The sequence below is a fragment of the Myotis brandtii genome, unplaced genomic scaffold (assembly GCF_000412655.1).
Source record: "Myotis brandtii unplaced genomic scaffold, ASM41265v1 scaffold441, whole genome shotgun sequence".
In the NCBI taxonomy this organism is placed as follows: Eukaryota; Metazoa; Chordata; class Mammalia; order Chiroptera; family Vespertilionidae; genus Myotis; species Myotis brandtii.
In genome coordinates this window covers 2,043,818-2,065,247 of record NW_005366873.1, presented here as the reverse complement: position 1 = coordinate 2,065,247, position 21,430 = coordinate 2,043,818, and the positions used below count along the sequence as shown (strand labels likewise).

The 21,430-nt window shown below is 50.3% G+C and overlaps 2 protein-coding genes across 11 annotated transcripts in view; one reads left to right on the top strand and one right to left on the bottom strand.

Moving 5' to 3' along the window:
* HABP2 (hyaluronan binding protein 2) overlaps positions 1-8,475 on the top strand; it is a 34,362-nt gene extending 25,887 nt beyond the window's left edge. The window contains exons 6-12 of the mRNA XM_005874517.2: positions 359-530; positions 1,663-1,760; positions 2,849-3,092; positions 4,131-4,273; positions 4,879-5,013; positions 6,466-6,611; positions 7,945-8,475. Of these exons, the coding sequence (XP_005874579.1) occupies positions 359-530; positions 1,663-1,760; positions 2,849-3,092; positions 4,131-4,273; positions 4,879-5,013; positions 6,466-6,611; positions 7,945-8,109 (1,103 nt within the window). The 3' untranslated portion in view covers positions 8,110-8,475. The remainder of the gene's footprint in view (positions 1-358; positions 531-1,662; positions 1,761-2,848; positions 3,093-4,130; positions 4,274-4,878; positions 5,014-6,465; positions 6,612-7,944) is intronic.
* Positions 8,476-8,562: 87 nt separating this feature from the next.
* NRAP (nebulin-related anchoring protein) overlaps positions 8,563-21,430 on the bottom strand; it is a 64,406-nt gene continuing 51,538 nt past the window's right edge. For 7 of the 10 annotated variants that reach the window (XM_014546361.1, XM_014546367.1, XM_014546363.1 and 4 more), the window contains 6 exons: positions 19,121-19,225; positions 17,789-17,887; positions 15,815-15,919; positions 12,488-12,595; positions 10,472-10,783; positions 8,849-9,527 (listed from right to left, as the gene is read on the bottom strand). In XM_014546361.1, coding sequence (XP_014401847.1) covers positions 9,240-9,527; positions 10,472-10,783; positions 12,488-12,595; positions 15,815-15,919; positions 17,789-17,887; positions 19,121-19,225 — 1,017 coding nt within the window. In that variant the 3' untranslated portion in view covers positions 8,849-9,239. Of the gene's footprint in view, positions 8,822-8,848; positions 9,528-10,471; positions 10,784-12,487; positions 12,596-15,814; positions 15,920-17,788; positions 17,888-19,120; positions 19,226-21,430 lie in introns of those variants that run through there. The other 3 variants (XM_014546365.1, XM_005874518.2, XM_005874519.2) reach the window with 1 other exon arrangement.

Here is a 21,430-nt window from a genome sequence, read left to right as displayed (position 1 = left end):
GAAACATCAATGATGAGCGAGAATCATTGATTGGCTGCCTCCTGCACACCCCCTACTGGGGATCAAGCCCACAAGCCAGGCATGTACCCTTGACCAGAATCGAACCCGGGACCCTTCAGTCTGCAGGCCAGTGCTCTTCCACTGAGCCAAACCAGCGAGGGTTATTTCACATTTTTGAGCTGGGTTAAGTGTGGGACCTTCAAGGCACCTTCTTTCTGGGACTTTGTAGTGAACTCTCAGGGTGATCAATATTCAGGCCCAATCATCTCACCCCCTGACACACCTGCCAAGTAAGTTCTTTTCGGGAGCAGCATGCCAGTTGCTTTCCATTCTCACATCCCTGCCCGCTCTCTCCGAGGTTCTGATGACTGCTATGTTGGTGATGGCTACTCTTACCGGGGGAAAGTGAGTAAGACAATCAACCAGCACTCATGCCTTTACTGGAACTCCCACCTCCTCTTGCAAGAGAATTACAACATGTTTATGGAGGATGCTGAAGCCCACGGGATTGGGGAGCACAACTTCTGCAGGTAAAAACCACCTTCTTCCCTACGCTCAGTCTTGGTCGCTTGCCAGTGTAAGGGTTGGTTTGTCTCTTTCCGCTGCTCCAAGATTTCCTGGGCCAGCTTAGACATTTTGGGACAGAACACTGGAACTCATCATCCTTCTTTCTAGGAAGATTTTCAAACTCAGGACAGGCTAGGTTATGCTGCTGTAACAAACCCCAACCCCAGTGGCTTGAATACATCAAAGTTTATTTCTCACTAATGTGTCATGTGGGTTGGTAGGGGATGGGGGGATTCAGCTCCACAAAGTAACTCCATTACCCATAAAGGGCAAGAAAGGAAGAGAATGAAAAAATGGAGCAGGAGTTTTGCTTTGTTTTTACTACTTCAACCTAGAAATGACACATCGTCTCTGCACACATATGCCATTGACTAAAAAGTGTCATGAGGCCCCATATAACATTAAGGGAGAAATGTAGAGAAGGAAATTGGATGTCTGGTGAGTGTTACAGTCTTCACCACAATAATGTTCAGGTTTTCCCAAGTAAAGGTGACAACAAGTTCCCTTCTGCCCCTTCTGGTGCCTCCAGACCATTCTGCTGGTTTTCTCTTACTCTTCATTGTCTAATCAAGGCCAAGGGCATTCATGATCTGTATCTAAGAGACAGGAGTTGTTTGTATGGCTTTAAACTGGTTCCATTAAGCAAGAGGGACCTTCCACTTTCACTCACCTTTAAGCTGTTCCCTTCATGGAGCTGTCTTCAGGGTGACCCCCTCAGCAGCCTTTCTCAGAGAATTCCCATGCACGGAATTTGGAGGTTGGGGCCAAGGAGCCCTACTTTCACCATGTTTCTGTGGCTATTTCACTTTCCTGACAAAGAAGGATCATCAATGGGGATCTCACGTCTTTTCCTACAAATAATTGGATGTGTCCCATGGATCTGGTACAAGGCTCATGAACTACTTCCTGGTCATCGGATTCTCCTCTGGAAGTTAAGGTTTTGCCAAAAAAACTACAACCACCCTTATATGCCAGAATCCATCTATGATCCCAGGGACACACAGGAATGTGTTGCTCTTCTACCCAAAGGTCCTGTAATGAGGTCCCGTGGATTCACCAAGCCTTGACCCTGGGTTATCTTGGTTTTTGTTTTAGAAACCCAGATGGAGACAAAAAGCCCTGGTGTTTCATTAAAGCAAACAGTGCAAAGGTGAAATGGGAGTACTGTGATGTCCCAGCCTGCCCAGCCCTAGGTAAGACCCTGACCCCCCAGAGGCCCTGGTGGGGGGAGGATGCAGATCTGTAGACAGATGTTCCTGGCCCCCATCTCTCCCACCTTTGTCTTCCCACCGCATCTGCCTTACCGACCCTCATCCCAGTGGCGGCCCCACTGCCGCTCCTCTGCTCCCCTCTTGGGATGCTGAGCAGGTCTGGAGACCTTTGTAAATTTGGGCCAGTGGTGCAAATATAAATTCATGTTTCCTAACTCCAAGTCAGTGCACTCGGCAAATATTTGTTGATTGTTTGCTATGTTCCAGGAACTATGCCTGGCTCTGGGTGTACAATGGTGACCAAACATTGGCTGGGCCCCGATAGCCTTTCAGGATACAAAACAGTCTGGATTCCAGCCTCACAGTCTTCCAGGCTGCGCTGGCCCACCTCTCTACCCACCACTGGAACAATGCCCCCTCCATCCTGATCAATGGGATTGCCTGCCTGGACAGTTTCACTTCTGTGCTCTTATGATCACCTTTGACTGTAACACTGCATTCATATCTACTCTTGTCCATAACCCACCATTCTGTGAGACCCAACTCAATGAACCCTCCTCCAGGAAGTCCTTCATGATCTGCCAAATAGAGTACTATTTACACCTCCTCAGAAACCTCAGGGAAAGAAACCAGGCACCATCCTTACAGCACTTATCACTTTGTATGATGGTTACCTTTGCAAATGTCTTATTTCCCCCATTCTACTTCATCTGGATATCTTTCCCTATACACCGAAAGAGGCCCCCAAATATATGTGTGCACTAATGATAGCTAAGAACATACCCAGTGATGCACTTATATGTTAGCACTCACATCTTTGTTTGTGTGTACATGTCAAAATAAGAATGAAAAGCAACGTTTTTCATTGTCAACTTTATAGACTTGCTTTATATTAATCAATGTAGTCAACAAATATTGTGTACCTACTACCTACTCACCCTGTGTGCACCCATCTCTTAGCTCTGGACACTTGCCAAGTTGTTAGACTCGGAGTCATACCTCTAACAAGGTCCTTCTGAGGACCTGGAGGGAGGGTGAATGGTGTGATTTGTCTTTCTTGTGTCCCACAGACATTACCGACCCCGTAGAGCCCCTGACCAAGCTTCCAGGCTTTGACTCGTGTGGGAGGACTGAGATAACAGAGAGAAAAATCAAGAGGATCTACGGAGGCTTTAAGAGCACGGCGGGCAAGCACCCGTGGCAGGTGTCCCTGCAGACCTCGCTGCCACTGACCACCTTCATGCCCGAGGGCCACTTCTGTGGGGGGGCGCTGATCCACCCCTGCTGGGTGCTCACTGCTGCCCACTGCACTGAGTAGGTGCCTGCTGGGAGCAGAGGACAGGGGACCTGGCCCATGGGGATGTTCTCCCCTTCCCATTTGAGCAGCATCTGTTGCTCTCCAAGGGCAAAGAGGGTGGCAGAATGCGTACCTTTGAATTCCATGTGTTTATGGCATTTAATTCTCAGAACAATCCACCAGAAGACAGGCTGAGGGAGGACAGGGATTTTTACCTTTTATGAATTAAGGTGTCCCCACTGCCCAGAATAGGTCTTTGTATGAGCAAGTGCTCAGTAAACACTTGGGCAAAAAGAGAGTTAACTGTTACCCTCATTTCATAAACGAGGACCCAGAGTTTGGGAAGGTTTAGCACCTGGCCTTAAGTCACATGGTAAGGAAGTAGGTGAGTGGGATGTGAACCCAGACCTACCTGCTTCCTTCACCTCTTTAGTCCTCTCTGGACAGAAAGAAACAATAACATGCTCCCATCTGATGCCCTCACCAGTGAGCCTCCCAGGTCAAGTGTCTTCGGTCCTGTGTGCCTCAGAGAAGCCAGAACCCACTGGGAGCCTGAAGAATCACTACCTCCCCTGACTTCCCTAAGTTCGTGGCCAGGGCTGGTCCCATGGAAGCCAGGCTCTGGTGGTGGCCTTGAAAGTCTTCCTGTCCACCCTGTTCTTAGACAATTTCTTTAGGGAGTCTAGGAGTTATTCCTCAAGGGTCAAACATGCAAACATTGGCATCTACCAAGGATATTTATTCAAGATGTTCATTGGCTGCTCTTTAGCAAAACCCGTGGGGGAATGAGAGGTCTCCCAGGAGACATGGGATACAAGTTACAGCTTGTATTTAAAGACTGTCCCATCAATAAAACAGTTTCTTCATGTTGTCCCATTTGGACCACATGGCAGAATTCTGTGAACAAGACAATGATAACAGATGAGGATGCCAAGTCTGCAGGCGGTCGGGCCATTTACCAAAGGTCACACAGTTCACCAGGAGCAGAGCCAGGGCTTGGCTGCAGTCTCTCCAGTGCCAGGGCTCCTTCTTGACCGTCTTACTTTCCCTTGCAGCCTAAAAGCCAAAAATCTAAGAGTGGTACTAGGGGACCAGGACTTGAAGAAGACAGAATTCCATGAGCAGACCTTCAGGGTGGAGAAGATACTCAAGTACAGCCACTATCATGAACGAGATGACATTCCCTACAACGATATTGGCAAGTCTCTTCTAGCAGGGATCTCCCTCGGGTCTTGTTCTGGGTGGATTTCTCTACTGATGGAGAGCTGAGGGTTGGTTCTGTTTGGTCCCTCATAGACCTTATAAGGTAGAAAATTTATTCCACCACTTTCTAGTTCTTAAAGGTTACTGTTGTGGATAAACATGCACAAGCTCTTAAGGGGAAGGGATGTTGTGTTGTGTGAAAGAGCTCAGGCACTTGCTAGCCAGCTTCACCTCTCTTCGCCTCAGTTTGCTCTTCTATAACATGGGAAGCTGACTGCAACACTCAGCCTCCTGTGTGTTAAGTGTCATCATGTGCATGTGTCCCCGTGCACACCCCGTATCACACCTGCTAGGCAATGATATACTTAAGCTTCTTACTGCCCAGTTTTTCATTCATGATACTTCTCATTCTCTCTCCTTCCTCAGTATCGTTTTTTTACCCTTGGAAAGCCTGTGTTTTTTTTTTAATTGATTAGTCATTTAAAAAATGAAATTATGGGAAAAGTGGGGCTTTGCTACAAGCACCTTCCAATCAAGGTGGAGTGGATGCTTTGATACAGAGGATAACATCACCCATTTCTGCTTTCTCTCTCTACCTAGCTTTGCTCAAGCTAAAGCCAGTGGATGGTCACTGTGCTCTAGAATCCAAATATGTGAGGACTGTATGTTTGCCTGATGGTCCCTTTCCCTCTGGGACCGAGTGCCACATCTCTGGCTGGGGTGTTACAGAAACAGGTGAGTCTGGCCATGCAGTCTCCTGAGACTCAGGTGAGTTATTTTAACCAGAAAATAAAGGGTCAAACTCCACTGCCCTTCTGAACTTGAAACCAGTGTTATATTCAAAATGTACTATCAAAAGAAAGATTGCATCATCTCTCAAGGTTTAGTTAAGTCTCATCAGCTCCAAGGAGTGTCCCCTGATCTCACACTTGCCCCTGGCTCCGGCCCCCGGACCCTTGACTTTCATCAAGCATTGACCCTGTATCCATAAAGAACTGTTGCCTTCCCTAAGTAGACTAGAAATAGGATATATTGGAAAGAAGATGAATTGTGGAGTCAGATTCTTGGCTGTCACTTGGGCAGCTGAGTTTTAGTTTTCAAATAACTATATTTACCTCCTAGGTTTAGAATCATGATAACAGGAGATGGAATTCTACAGAGATACTGATTAAGTCAGCCCAGGAGGGTGGGGTCAGGTCTCATTCATCTTTGCGTCTCCCACAGTGTGCTGATCTTCGTAGGCGTTCTATAAAGTTTTGTTAAATCAAACTTTTGATTTGGCTCCAGGGTTTGGTCTTATCTAAGAAAGTAACCAAAGTGTTACTTTGCTCATAGTACTAACATGATGATATCTTCTAATATATGGGACTTTCTTTAATATTCAAGATGGAATTCTTCCCCATACATCATGTCCTTAATAATGAAAAGCAGGAATCACTCTAAGTAGGCCTGTATTCATAAAGTGGCGTGTAATATATGAAACGGTCAGAAGGACTGGGGGAAAGAAGATACCTGGTTCATTGGATTTAGGGTTAGCCCTGTTTGTAGCTATCGTCATTGTAGTCCATCTAACCCAGGGGTCCTCCAACTACAGCCCGCGGGCCACATGCGGCCCACCGAAAACATTTATCCGGCCCGCCGGGTGTTTTTGCCGCCGCTGCCTGTCCTGCTTAGCAGCCGACTCGTCCTGGGCCCGCAGTGCGCATGTGTGGAATGTCTGAGGGACAGTGAACTGGCCCCCTGTTTAAAAAGTTTGAGGACCTCTGATCTAACCCTTTCCCCGTCAGCATGCCGACTACAGCGTTCTGAGCAGAACAGAAGTTTAGGGGAGGAAATGCCTGCTCTGGGAAGCAGGTGATGTAGATGATCAACCAGGGAAATGGATCCCTCACTAAGCATTTTCTACATGCCAATCCTCTGCTAGTCATGGGAAATTAAAAAGTGGTTGAGACACCCTCCCTGTCTTCCTGACTTCATGATCTAGCTGGGCGGACAGAGGAGGGAATAAATGATTCTGCTCCGTTGTGATAAGCAGAGTATTGAAGGTCCAGATAGCCCTGGTGACAGCTGCAGGCAGAGCCCATCTCCTGGAGAGACCCTTCCTTCCCAAGCTCAGAGCTGGTGGCCCTCTTCTTACTCCTGCCACCCTGGTCCCCTCATTGGCCACCTCTTCTTTCTGCCCCACAGGGGAAGGGTCCCGACATCTCCTGGATGCCAAAGTCAAGCTGATCGCCAACACTCTGTGCAACTCCCGCCGACTCTACAACCACACGATCGACGAGACCATGATCTGTGCGGGAAATCTGCAGAGGCCTGGGCAAGACACCTGCCAGGTCAGAGACTCCAAATGGGCTTGGAGAGCAAGAGGCTGGCAGGACCTTACACGGGGGCACAGACCCTCTTAGAGCCCTGGGCTGGGAGACAGGCTCAGGGACCCAACTGCCATAAAGCACAGGCCTAGGCTGGCGTATCTGAACCCATATCAATCCAGGAAGACACAGCACAATAACCATGGTGGTCACGTTGCCTGCATTGCTGCATTTCATCCTTGTGACACTCTGGTCAAGGGGGATGTCACTAGTGTTATTTGACAGAGTTTAGGAATTTCTCACCTGAAAGCTGGAAGTCTGAGATCAGGGCGCCGGCGTGGTTGGGTTCCAGGGAGAACCCTCTCCCGGGTTGCAGACTGCCAACTCCTCATTGTGTCCTCACATGGTGGAGAGAGTGATAGCTCTCTAGGTCCCTTTAACTAGGGCAAGAATCCCATGCATGAGAGCCCCACCCTCATCACCTAATCCCCCCCCAAAGGCCCCACCTCCCAATACCATCACTTGGGAGGTTAGGTTCCAACATATGAATTCAGTCCCTTGCACCAAAATAATTCTAGAAGCTCAGGTGCCTCATCTATAAGATGGAAATGTTATCCCCATAAGATCTGAGGCAGATGAAAAGAGATTAAAATTGAAAATCCTGTCTACACAGTTGGAGAGTGTAAGCAGTGCTATGTGGTTGAGAGCCATCCTCCTCCTCGCCGCTTTCCTTGGGGGTGTGGGGTTTGATATAAACCAGGCATTGTTCTATGTGCTTTACAAACATTAATCTTCACAAAAATCCTGGGGGTGGGGGGAGTGTTCTGTTGCTAACACCGTTCACAATGTGAGACATGGAGGCCCAGCTGGCTAGCAGGAGGTAGGGCCTGATTTGGAACCCGGAAGATCTAACCCCATAAACCATGCTGGACGTCTGAGCCATGCGCCTCTGAGCCCCGCCCTCCTACCCTGTGTGTGCCCCGTGGGTCCTGGAAGGGCTCTATCATAACAGGGCACCCCAACCCCACACCAGGCCCTGCTGGAATGAGGAGTCGAGGGCCCCTGAGAACTCACGATAGTAATACCTGTACTACTGAGAGCCATGATGCCATCTGGATATGAGGCTGTGACCACAGCACTGTGGCCTGGCCCTATGCCTCTCTGCCAGGCCCTCCCTGACCCAGGGACAGGGGCTGGTATTTGCTTCAGAGCCTTGGGTCTCATGAGGCCCAGGAAGAGTCTTGTCACTGCTTTCCCGAGGGCCCACGCCATCCCCCGCTGCCATCCCCTCATGGGAGGTGGGGTGTCTCCCTAATGCATTCTGTTCACAGAGCTGAACTCACATCTTTCCCCCCAGGGTGACTCTGGAGGCCCTCTGACCTGTGAGAAGGACGGGACCTACTATGTCTACGGGATAGTGAGCTGGGGCGAGGAATGTGGGAAGAAGCCAGGGGTCTACACCCAAGTTACCAAGTTCCTGAATTGGATCAAAGCCACCATCCAAAGGGAGACTGGCTTCTAAGGTGCCTTCCGAACCTCAGAGCCCCTTCTCCTGAGCACCCAGACCAGGCAAGGCCTCGTGGGCAGCAATGGACACCCCTGGGAGCCTCCAGGATGCACACGGCGAAGTGTCCGTGCTCTAAGCAGAGACAACAGCTCCCCGGCCTGGGGCGTCCCGGACCAACATCTCCACCATCATCAGGCTCCCTCCTGAGTCAGTCGGGAAATGACAGAACCGGCCCTAAATATATTGTGCTTGCTTCCCTTCACACCATGGCACCTTCTAGAAAATCATGGTTCACTGACTGCCTCCACCTCGGGACATTTGCAAATGTGGGATCTCTCAACGTTCCACATCGGTGGGTGTCCCCTTGGCACCTGTAGGCCTCATCGGAGACACTCAAGGCCCCCAACAGAACGAGCCGTCCACTTCTAGGTAGCAGCTAGAGGACCACAAAATACCGCATTCTCCATCTGCTTTCACAGACTTGTTACTTTAATAAAGGCGACCAGGGCATGGCTGGTGTGCCGTTGCACGGCTTGCCCCAGCTGAAGCCACTAGGCCTGTCGCTGGCGTGCAAGCCTCCTCTCCAGCGTCTCTCCCAAGAATCCTGGGTGGACCCACTTGCTCACAAGGGCAGCACCTTCCTCCTCTTGACGTGCAGAATCTCAGTGGCATCTGGGTTCACATCCGCCCTCAGATGATCTCCGGGCTCCACAGCCTCTGCCCCCCACTGCAGAAACCAAACACATCTCCCTGAGTCCCAACAAAGTTTCCAGCCGGCTCCCTTAGGATGAGCTGTCTAAGAGGCCCCGGGAGCATTTAACACGTCCGCCCGCCCTTACTTTTCCCCTCCACCACCCTCTCTCCAGAGAAAGGATCCTCAAGGCAAGAACCAGGAGGAAGCAAAGCCAATCTCTCATTTACATGCGCTGTCTTTCTTCTGAACAAAGGAGGGTTCAAAACCCAGACTGGTGTAGCCAGCAAGTCCCTGACCCTTTGTGGGAACGTAATGAGCAAGCAGGCAGCCCAGCCGGGGCCGCCGGGGCCCAGGACTGATGCGGCCCCAGCAGGTTCGTCTCCGCAGAACTAATGGCTGCGGCTTCAGAGAAAACCCTGCAGGAAGTTTAACCCAGGTGTCATCTGCCTGGTCACCTCAGACCCATGGAATTAGGCACCTTGCTTGAGCTGCATCTCACACTCTTTAGAGCCAGCTGACTTTTGGCCAAAAATAAAGTCTGAAAAAGGAAAGGTGAGCTTGCCCTTGCCCGTGGCCTTGCAAGCCGGGTTTGCCCCTTGCTACTTACATAAGCCCCCTGGAGAGCCAGGCCCCTTGCATTGGCCAGTTCTGCAGCCCGCCGAGCCATCTCCACTTTGTAGGAGCCAGGAGGGGTCCAGCCAATACCTCTGGTCAGGTTCAAGTCTGATTTGTACTTGACCTTGGGGGGGAAAGGGAAGTAAGAGGAATGTGTCAGCAGGCTTGGGGATGGTTTGGGCATGGGGTGGAGAGGCTTAAAGGTGAGCGTGAGATGGAAAATGCGTTGTCAGTAAAGCAAACTTATCTAAAGCAGGAGCTCCCTGACCCAATGTGCTGTGAGCCTGGCCAGCTTGTCGCTGTCCCTTGCATCTTTCTCAGGGGAGGGAACCTTTTTTCTGCTAAGGGCCATGTGGATATTTATAACATCATTCGTGGGCCATACAAAGTTATCAACTTAAAGATTAGCCCGCTCTATTTGGTCAAACATTTAATTAACTCACCCCTAATGCCTTGGCAGGGCCAGACCAAATGATTTCTTGGGCCTTTATGTGGCCTGTGGGCCAGACGCTCCCCACCCGTTTCAAGTGATGGGAGCACAATGGGGGCGGTGGATGGGGAGACGTGGTTCAAGTCCAAGCTCCTACCTTACTTTGCTCTGTGGCCTTAGACAAGTCACTTCCCTTCTCTGGGCTTCGGTTTCCTCCCAGAGAGAGAAGGGCAAGGGCTGGGTTAGGTAACTACTAAGATCCCCTGGAAACAGTTTGGCATAGCAATCAAGAGCGTGGGCTCTCACATCAAGCCAAAGGGGTTCATGTCCCAGGTTTGCCACTTGCTTGCCACGGGATCTTGAGTAAGTTACAATCCTCAGGTCCCTCCCCTGTAAAATGGGGCAATAATGGGGTTATTGGGAGGACTACCGGACACAACGCTTGGAAAGCATTTGGCACTGCAGCCTGGCCCACAGTAAGGACTGGATAAAGAGCAGTTATTGTTATTACTTCTTCGGGAACTAATGTATCAGGCATCCCGGGTTCTATCTCAGCCTGGCTCCTCCCAGATGGAGCCTGAATGTGGGGTTGGAGCCACCTCTCTGAAGTGCCTTGGCCAGGCGGTGGGGCAACTCACATCACTCTGCAGCTGGTGGGCCCTCTGTGCGTGCTTCAGGCCCAGCTGCTCCGGGTCGCAGGTGGGCTGGGGCAAGGGCTGCCTGTAGTACACGTCGCTGGCCAGCTGCTGGCTCCGCTTGGCCTGGAGGAAGCCGGGCTGGTCTGGGCGGCTGTGGAACCGGGACCGATTCTTAGCAAAGTCCTTCTTGTACTCATTGTCACTCTGGAGCTTGCCGACGCTGAGGAAATGCCTCATCCTTGGGTCGTCGTTGATGCTGCGGTACCCAATCTGCAGGCCCCGGTCCCGCAGGAAGGCCTCTTTGTACCGAAACTGCAGGTCAGAAGAGCAGAGATGGGTCATGGGTACCCACCTCTCCCCACGGATTCTCAGAAGGAATTCTACAGTGGGTCAAGGGCACAGCTTTGGATTCAAGTAGACTTACCATCTGTACGGCCCTCTGCTACCTTCTAGCTGTGTGGCCTTGGGCCAGTTACTGAGTCTCTTTGAGCCTCAGTTTCCCCATCTGATAAAAATGGGAGAATGGCCCTAGCTGGTTTTGCTCAGTGGATAGAGCGTTGGCCTGCAGACTGAAGGGTCCTAGGTTTGATTTCAGTCGAGGGCACATGCCCGGGTTGTGGGCTCGATCCCCAGTAGGAGGCATGCCAGAGGCAACCAATCAAGGATTCTCTCTCATCATTGATGTTTCTATCTCTCTCTCCCTCTCCTTTCCTCTCTTAATGCAATAAAAATATTTAACATAAAATGGGCGAATGAACTTCTACCCTATGGGACATGGAGAAGATCCCATGACATGGAGGGTTAGCTTCATGTCTGGCACTGAGTGGTGGCTACGAGTATTATTGCTGCTGTAATTCACAATCCAATGGAAGAGAAATGTACCCATTCTCTCAGCAGCCACTCTTCCTCTGATTCTTTCCATCTTTCAGGGATCCAGTCCAGTGCTCCTCAAACTCTCTGTATAAAGGACCACATTCATTTCAATTTGCTTTTTCAATATGCAATTCATCAAATATATGGTCCGACTGCACGCAATTAGTGCACAGTGGTACCACGTGGATTTAAAAACGCTCAAACTGGCCTCCCCACTGCTCAACAAGATGAGTCCACAGCTCACATGCCTGGATGTCACATATCTAATTGTTAAACATCTTTCTAAATGCTTGCTCTTGGTTTCTGTATGTATCTCATTGTGGACCAGTACCAAGCCGTCCATAGATGATGCATATCTAACCACGATGCTTCCTCTTCCATTGTAACAGCTGCCATGTTTGGACACCTGCTATGGGCATGACGCGCTAAACCATTCTGTTTTCATTCCTACATCCATCCTAGTAGACAAGTGTTAGACACCTATTTCATAAATGTAAAAATTTGAGTTCAGAGAATTTAAGCAACTCGCCCAAGACCTTAGAGCAGCGGTTCTCAACCTGTGGGTCACGACCCCTTTGGGGGTCGAACGACCCTTTCACAGGGGTCGCCTAAGACCATCGGAAAACACATATATAATTACATATTGTTTTTGTGATTAATCACTATGCTTTAATTATGTTCAACTTGTAACAATGAAAATACATCCTGCATATCAGATATTTACATTATGATTCATAACAGTAGCAAAATTACCGCTATGAAGTAGCAACGAAAATACTTTTATGGCTGGGGGTCACCACACCATGAGGAACTGTATCAAAGGGTCTCGGCATTAGGAAGGTTGAGAACCACTGCCTTAGAGCCAATTCCTAAATGACTGAGCCAGGATCTTAAGTCAATGAAGGGGGAAAACCAATCTCTTCCAACCCCATCACACTGCACTTCAGCTGAAAGAAGTCCCTTTACTGCAGCTCAACAAATCAATCACGTGTTAATGGACTTCTCAAAAGTAAAGCCTATTTCTTCCTCGCATGTGAACTACTTGTTCAGTTTCGGTTCCTGGTGGTTTGCCTGTCAACAGGCCTGGGAAAACCAGAGTAAGACCTATCAGTCACAGAGGCGAGAGAGAACGCAAGGCCTTACGTCACTGGCGATCTCCCTGGACGCCCGGGCAGTCTGGAACGGGATGGCGTCCAGCCTGAAGTCGTAGCCGCCAGCCCGAGTCTGCTCCCAGGAGTTTCTGTAGACTTTCTAGACAAGGAGAACAGAGAAGTGAGTGAGCAGGTGTCACTCCCTGTCTGCCATGTGGTTGGTTCTCAGCAGGGCAGTTTCTAAGCACAAACCCTCGCCTTGATGGTGCCCAGAATGGCAGAGCCCATGGCCCCAAGCCCATCCGGGACCTCCTCTGCTCTGGGATTGCTGGAACTGGCCACCAAGGGCTCCAGCTCTAAGTTCAACCTGAGTGCCAGGTGCTGCTCTTGTGGGTCTTATGGTCTGTGGGTCTGGCCCACTGGCCACACTCCGTTGGTATCAGAGGCCCCCGCCCCCTCCCTCCCATGTCTGCATTCACATTCAGGGACCCAGGTTTGCAGCTTCTAGATGCCGGAACTCAAAGCTCAAGAGCTCTGTTTCTTCCCACAGCAGGAGGTGCTGCTCCTCGGGTCCTGGTCCCCATGTTCATTAGCTCCACTGACTTCCCAGGGGCCCTCGGCTACTTCTGATGTCATGTCACCCCATTATGCTGCATCCCCTGTGCTCCCTTGGTGGCTGCACTGAGCGAGGGAAGAGCCTTCACCTGAATTAAATTGATTGTCAAGAGCCTGACTGAGTCCCTGACCTGTGGATCTCACATCTTCCTCTTTCATTTTCCTCCTTTTCAAGTCGTTCTCACACCCCCTCCAGGAGCCTGGAATCACAGCCCCTGGGTCCCCAGGTAGACCCGCATCACGGACAGAGGCATCACCATCTCTCGTGCCTTCATGTAGCAGATGTATAAGGCAACAGCTCCGTGAAAGGAGTCATCTGGAGATGCCCGTGGAGGATCTGTCCTTTATTCAGCCACAGGGAAGGGAGACAGCGGGAGAGGCTCATCACCAGCATTTGACAAAGTGACAGCCCCAGAGCGGGCCGGTAGCTCGCTTGTTCTGTGAGCCACAGCAGGTCAGGGCGCCCTTAAGAACCTCACTTTTGTCACCTGGAAACAGAGCTCAAGGCCGAGGCTCTGTTGGGGGGGGGGGGGGGGGGGGGGGGGGAGCAGACAAAGGAGCAGTGGCAGATAAGAAGATAAAAACCTCACCCACTCTACAACTGGAACCAGAGGGGACCGAGAAGGGCCTGGGCCAAGCCTAATGGGTCTTATCATTCCTGTGTCCTGCTGCCCATCTTCTCCTGCATCTTAGCCTCCAGCCCCAACATCTACCACCACAAACCAGGAGCCAAAAGCCTACTATGTTCAAGGGTCTTGAAATACAGAACCGATCATCCCTGGGGTCACCACCTAATTGGTGGATCTCAAACAGGGCAAACATAATTGGATTTACTGGGTCACTGTTGAGTTTAGCAGGCAGGAAGGGGAGCCATATAGAAGGGGTCCCACAAATATCCCAGCAAATTGAGTCAAACCCTGATCATTTCCTGGAGAGGGAACAGTCAGGGTCTTCCTAATTCAAGAGCCTGGTCCACACGAGACCTGGGCTTGGTAATGATAGCATCCAACCCCAATATCACCCCAGTTTGGTGTGCAGTGCACCCCAGCTTCTGAGTCTCTGTAATGGAGGGTCAACGAGAGCACGTGACCCAGATCGGGGTTCTCCTCGAGGCCCCGGCCCCCTTCCGCCTGGTCACTGCTCCCTGGATACTATTTGCCTGATGGTCATCACTTCCTCCCCGAGTTTTTGATTCTGTTGAGGTTTTTGCCTTGCCACTGGGAGTCTTTAGATTCCGCAGCCCCTTTGATTTGGAACCCTGGGCGTTCCTCTTCTTTATCACAGTGGGCACAGTTTTGTCCTCGTCCTCACACATTACAGCCATTTGATTTTTAGTTATTTCGGCTGCCTGACACATCTCAATGGCTTTCTTTGCCCAGGAAGGTCACTTTCCCTCCACATCCTCCGCACACAGCACTTGATCCAATTGTGTGTATTCCGCACGCCCCGAAGAAGTGCTCTTTCAAAAGAGGTCCGTGAGTTCTCCACATCCGCATGCCCCGGTGGCTAATTTCAGCTCCGGGACTCTATAGACGGGCATCTCCCGTGAGAGGAAAGATGCGTCCGTCACCAGCCCGGGGTGGCTGTCCTCTTTAAGCTGGGCCCCACGTGGACTGGCAGTCCTATCCCCGTCTCTAGGGCTGTGTGGGCCTCCAGTGGTCCCTCGCACAGAGGCCTGGCCTCCCCCATCCTGGAAGCGTTAATGAGACGGATGTTTTGTTCCAGCTCTGCAGAAGGGGGAGGTCCTGCTTCCCCAGATGGAGGTCAGCCCACCAGAGCTGCTGTTCTAAAATTATCCCGCGTGCATCCCTCCAAAGCCTCAGATGGTCATAATGACTCCTATTTACAAAGCACCATCGCATTCACTGCATGGGATCCCACAGGGCTTTACAAATGCAACAAACTCCTGTACACGCTAACTAGAAGGCGCCTCGCCAACCCCTGCAAGGCGGCCACCTCTGGGGCGACCGGTAGCAGCTGTTCTTCTGCACGGAGCCCCAGGACACAATGGCCAGGCCAGGGAGGGGAGAATGGCCGACGCTGGGAGGCCCGGCGCAGCCCCAGGCCGACACACTCAGCCCGTGTTATTCTGATCTGACAGCGTCTTTTGATTCTGCCGCCTCGCTACCTGTTATCCCAGGATCACAGCTTTGCTGGCCGAGCGGCCGCCTATTCTATTACAACCAGGGGCCTCCAACCCCCCGCCAACAACAAGCCTGGGTTTAGGAAACAGCGTCTTGGTTATGCACGCAAAGGGCACACATCCAAGGGAAACTGGAGTGTGGAGGCCACAGCCCCATGCACAAAGGAGCAAATTGTATTTGCGCCTGATGGGCCACAATGGCAGCAACTTTCCAAACTGCAGGGTGAGGAAGAGCCACCGTTTCTCCAAGGTCACCCTCTGAATGGCTACGGAGGGGTGTCCAGGAATCAGAGAGAGCAGGTGTCCACGCCTGGTGGGGCCCACTCCTCTGGCTGTAACCCAGCACACACCGAGGTCTTTGCAGCCATGTCCAGAACCAGAATGTGAGAGCTGGGAGGAACCACAGGCATCATTAGCTCAGCTCCATTCCCATTTCACAGCTGAGGAAACAGAGGCCCAGAGGGGAAAGTGACTCAAATCCCACTCTCAGTGCAGCGTTCCTTTTCTCCTAAGTCTTCCTCTCTAGGACTTTTGTTTTTAACAAATAAAAGCCACTTTGGATAATTTGACAGAAACAGGCAACCCTCTCCCCCGGCCCCCATGGACGGCCGGCTCACTCACATCGCTCAGGTGCAGCGCGTTGAGGCGGGCTCTGATGAAGTCGGGGTGGTCGGGGATCAGGGTGAATCTGTGCAGGGATTCCGCATCCCCCGACCTGTACAGGCGCTGCAGGTAAGACAGGTTCACGGTCAATGTAGAACTCCACCTGCTGAACGCACAGGTGAGGAGCAGGCTGCTCTCCGCTCCTGCCCCTCCCGCTCGAGTGCCCATCGCAGGGACACAGCCCAGCCTGCAGGTGGACAGCATCCCTCAGAAGCCACCCAGGTAAGGAGGGAGGGCCACGTGGTCAGGGCCAGGTGGGGTGGCTGCTTTGAAACAGACCCTGTTTAAAATATTCCTCAAGCTCTGCCCCAAATGGGCCACTCCACCAGCATCCTGTGGGCGCCGCCGTGTGCTTTACAAACAGTGTCAAGGGTGTGGCTACTTCGGAGAATCTTTGCAGCTGAACAGCGTTCAAGATTTTTACTCATAACATAGAAAGGGAATGGACTGACTATTCTTGGGGGGGAAAGGGGAATGGGAGATGCGGGAAGAAACTGGACAAAAATCATGCACCTATGGATGAGGACAGTGGGTGGGGAGTGAGGGCGGAGGGTGGGGTGGGAACTGGGAGGAGGGGAGTTATGGGGGGGAAAAAAAGAGGAACAAATGTAACCTGAACAATAAAGATTTAATTAAAAAAAAAAAAAAAGATTTTTACTCATAATAAGATGCCTCAAGATGACACAAGAACTAATTAGTCTTTCATTCTAAAACTAGAGGCCCAGTGCATGAAATTCGTGCACGGGTAGGGTCCCTAGCAGCTGCTGCTACCAAGGGGCCTCCCTTCCCCCGGCTGCCTGCCGCTGCTGGCTGGGGCGGGGCCGGCTGGCCCTGCCCCCTGGTTGAACTCCTGGTTGAGGGGACAATTTGCATATTAGGTTTTTATTATGTAGGATACTTTAACATGTGTTCAGAAAAGTGAAGTTTTCATAGTTTTCGGGGTCCCGGAAAGACACAGTTTTAAAGCTCACTCTTTATCTTAGCTGCTATGTTTAGAGTAGCACTTCGAGACTTGCAAACCATTTTAAGGAGCACTGGAGTCCCATCTGTGCTTCAAGAGGAGAATTTAATACTTAATATTCTGATCCTTCCCCAAATTCACTGCGGGCTTTGCCAACGTGAGCGGGAGAGCATTCAGATTCCGAGGGAGGCTGGCACAGCTTTGTCACTGTGTGTACAGAGCTGAAACCTCTGACACTTTTGGAGAAGTAACACTTAACTTCCTGTTCTTTGAAATAAATGCAGGAGCGAGGAAATGGGGCTAACTCATACAGACAGTAAAGCAGAAAGAAGCTTTTAATATAGCTGTTCGTTTCTACCTGGGTTGTGTTAAGCTGATAATTCCATTACCGTCTATCAATAATTAAGATGTATCTGATCGCCCTAGCTGGCTGGGTGGGTCAACTGGTTGAGCATCATCCCATATACCAAAAAGGTTGTGGGTTCGATCCCAGATTGGGGCATGTACAAGAGGCAGCCTATCAATGTTTCTCTCTCACATCGATGTTTCTCTCTCTCTCCCTTCCTCTCTCTAAAATCAATTTTTAAAAAAGGATGTATCTGATTTAGTATCTGGTAAGGGATCATCAATAATATTTAGTATTATTATTGTTACAGTTATGAATCAAACCATAATAAGGAACATTTATTGAGGACTTCCTATGTTCCAGATGCATGCTAAAAGCTTCATGTGCTTTTATTTAATCCTCATTTAACTCACTTCATCTTATGAAATGGGTGCTGTCACTGCCTTCCTTTCTAATAAAGGGACTGAGGTTGGAAGCGATGAAGTTACTGGCCCGAGATCATCCGGGTAGCAAGCAGGTTTTTCACACACAGCCATCCTATGGGGAGCCCGTGCTGCTCAGCACTGACCACGGAGCTCACGACCCAGTGCCGTGAGCCTGGGAGGAGTGACGAGAAAACACCCACCTCACTGCAGTGCAGGTAGCTGTTCTTGGCATGAACCAGGTCCGGGGAGTCGACCACCGAGGTGAACTTGAGACTGTCTGGTTTTTTCCGGTACTTGGTCTGTAAAAAGGAGGCAAAGATACCCATGTAAAAGTTGAACGTCAGGCATTTTCCTGGATGCAGCTTTATCCCACCTAATCAGTCCCAACTATGCCAATGACATCAGTGGAAAACAAGTCTCTCTTCTTGGTGGGCATGTAACAAGGACACAGAGAGACCTGAGCTGCCTCTGTGAGAAGGAGCATTTTATGGGTATTCACACTCCTGGGAATGAGGCGGCTGCAAAATACCAGAGCTCATCCCAAGGAACTCAGTGAAGGGTGGGATTCGGCATCAACGTGGCCCTGCTGAGATGCTATCCAAGTTCTGTCATTAAAAAGCTAGAGAAGGCAGCAGTACCCTGGAGGGGATCCCAGGGCAAGAATCCCCGGCCATTAAAATAAACGGTGGGAGTTCAGCCAGGCCGGTGTGGGTCAGTGGTTGAGCATCGACCCATGAACCAAGAGGTCACCAGTTTGATTCCCGTTCAGGACACATGCCTGGGTTTCGGGCTCGATCCCCAGTAGGGGGAGTGCAGGAGGCAGCCGATCAATGTTTCTATCTCTTTATCCCTCTCCCTTCCTCTCTCTCTATAAAATCAATTAAAAATTTTTTTTAAATGGTGAGAGTTCAGTTAATAAAACTATCCCTGTGCATCTTTGAACACCTGCAATCAGAGAAACCCTGGACACCCTGAGTAAACTGAGAAGGTGAGTGGTAAATTCTGTGCCCTGCCCCATGAAAACGATGGGCCCATTTAGATCATATTGTTCACAATGTATCTATTGAGAACCTTCTAATGCAGTGGTTCTCAACCTTCTGGCCCTTTAAATACAGTTCCTCATGTTGTGACCCAACCATAAAGTTATTTTCGTTGCTACTTCATAACTGTAATGTTGCTACTGTTATGAATCATAATGTAAATATCTGATATGCAGGATGGTCTTAGGCGACCCCTGTGAAAGGGTCGTTCGACCGCCAAAGGGGTCGTGACCCACAGGTTGAGAAACGCTGTTAATGCATCTTCCATTTTTCACTGCCCAACATGAACATATCTTTAACTCCTCAGCAAAGAATTCACTTGGAGAGAAAACTTGTTTCATTTTGGAATTTGGCTGCAAATGGCCCTGGAAGAATACTGGGAGTTCAGTGGCCATGGGGCTCTCTTGGGAACCGCACCCCCCCAAATAGGTTCCCTCTGCAGAAGGAGATTAGGGTTAGGCTGTAGTCCCAGTAGAGGCAGGTGGGTGGTACCTCGCTGATGAGCTCTCCAGCCTTCTTCGCACTCTCTATCTGCGGGGAGCTCAGCGCCAGCCATCCTGTGCCCCTCATGCCCATCAGGTCTGACTTGTAGCGGAACTGCGGAAAGAAGAACATTTCATCAGGGAGGTCTGAGCCTGTGGGGGCTTTGATCATAACGCTCCATCACAACATCGTGACACCTACATGCGGAGCGCATTCTGCATGATGTTAAGCGAAGGTGTTTGAATGTGTGCACTCTGCCAGGGATTAAATAGTGCATCGTGTGTAAGACACAACCAGAACCCGCCAGCGTGATGGCAGGGCTGGAAGCGGAGGATGAAGACCTGTGGGAATGCCCTTGTAAAGGAAGAGCTGAGACGTGCTCCAGCCCGAGCACCAGCCCCAGGATGCTGCTTCATTCTGGCAGCCACGTGACTGACCAACCGCCTCAATGGAAACACTTCCGCACTCCCCTTGATGAAAGTGCTTGGAGCTCCGGGTCCAACCTGCTGTGACTTGGACCAAGTCACTTGACCAATATGTGACTCAGTTTCTCTCTCTGATGCCTGGAGTTCATAGCAACCACTCTGTGCTCAAACAAACAAAAACAAACAAACAAAAAAACAAACATACAACAACAAAAAAACACTGGAGAGTATTTGGGGGCAAAGGCTACTCTATTCACTAGGTGTTTTATTCCCTTGTGGTAGTGGGGGAAGTGGAGGGGACCTTGAGAGTAGGACTCGAATAACCGGACCAAACTCAGATACAACCGGCTAAATGTATCTTTAGACTTGTGTGCAAGCCATTTTAACCTTTCTGTGCCTCAGTTTACGCCTTCCTCCCACTGTTAGTCATGATGTGCTTATATTACAAAAAATGGGCTAAGGCTTCCCCCCCCCGCTTTTTTTTTTTTAAGGACTCAGAAGATTAAAACTGCAGCATCATTCCTGGGAGAAACTAAGCAGTGCTTTAAGACAATGGGTCTGATTAGGGGTTCCTAAAGCCTTAACTCTTATTACTATGCCTTGATCTGCCCACCATCATTGATGGTGAGACTGCCGCATGCATGCTTCTCTTCTTCTCTTTATGGCTATTAGGCATTTTTAAAGATGGAAAAAGACCCTCTGAGGAAATCTAAAATTTGGATCTAAACAAAGTTGATAGCATTCCTCTAATTTAGACATCAGCTCTGCCGCAACGCAAAAATATCACTCCGGAAACCGGCCTTGCAGCCTTGTTAGTTCCCTTTCATTTCAGGATTCACAGGGGCCCTCGCAGCCGGCCTCAAAGAGGGTCCGTCTCTGATGTACTGTCTGCTGGTGAATGCCCCCGTGCAAATCCCACTCTGCTTCCCAACTGATGCAGGAGACATCACTCGGGTTCAGGAGCAGGTTTCAAAACCCCGTGTCAACCACATTGCTTTTTAGAGCGCGATCTTTCAGTCTACACCGGCAAAGCTTACGCCTTCCACTCTGATGAAGAACAGAGAAAATTGGATAAATTTCTAAGTTAGAGAGAATAATCCTACAGGGCCTCTTCACAGCCGGGCCTTGCTCCTTTCAGAAGCGAGATGAAGTGGGGAGCGCTCTTTCAACTCGCCTTTTGTTGCGCTGCACAGTACAATCGCAGGTAAGTCAGAAAGCAAGATGCGGGTTCCCCAAAGATCTGACTGCGCCTCCGACTCTCTTATAAAATGGACGGTCTATTAATATTTCAGCTCCCAGCCCAGCTTTGACTATTCACACACACCCTAAAAACAACACGCCTGCCTCAGACTTCACGATAAAAAAAAGGGGGGGACTGGAGGGGGGTCGAGAAGACGCGGCTACCCGGAGATGGCTTCGAAGAAGGATTCTAAGATAATAAGAGACCTTCTCGAGCGGCCTGGCTGAACCTGGCATCCCCATGGGGCAGCCTCACTTGCACACAGTAAGACCTGGAAGCCACCTGCAGATTCACACACTGTGTTGTAAATGCACAAGCTAAGTATTTGGGTCCCTGATTTCTTTTTTATTTTTATTTTTATTGATTTCAGAGAGGAAGGGAGAGGGAGAAAGAGATGAGAGAGAATCACTGATCGGCTGCCTCCTGCACACCCCCCTACTGGGGATTGAGCCTGCAACTTGGACATGTGTCCTGAACAGGAATCAAACCCACCGCTCCTGGTTCATACATAGGTCGACGCTCAACCACTGATCCACACTGGCCAGGCTGGGTCCCTGATTTCTAACAGGAGCATGTCGGCAGTTGCGCCCAGGAGGTGGCCATGGGAAGGGTATATTTGTCATCCTAATAAGAATCATTATAATCACTGCCTTA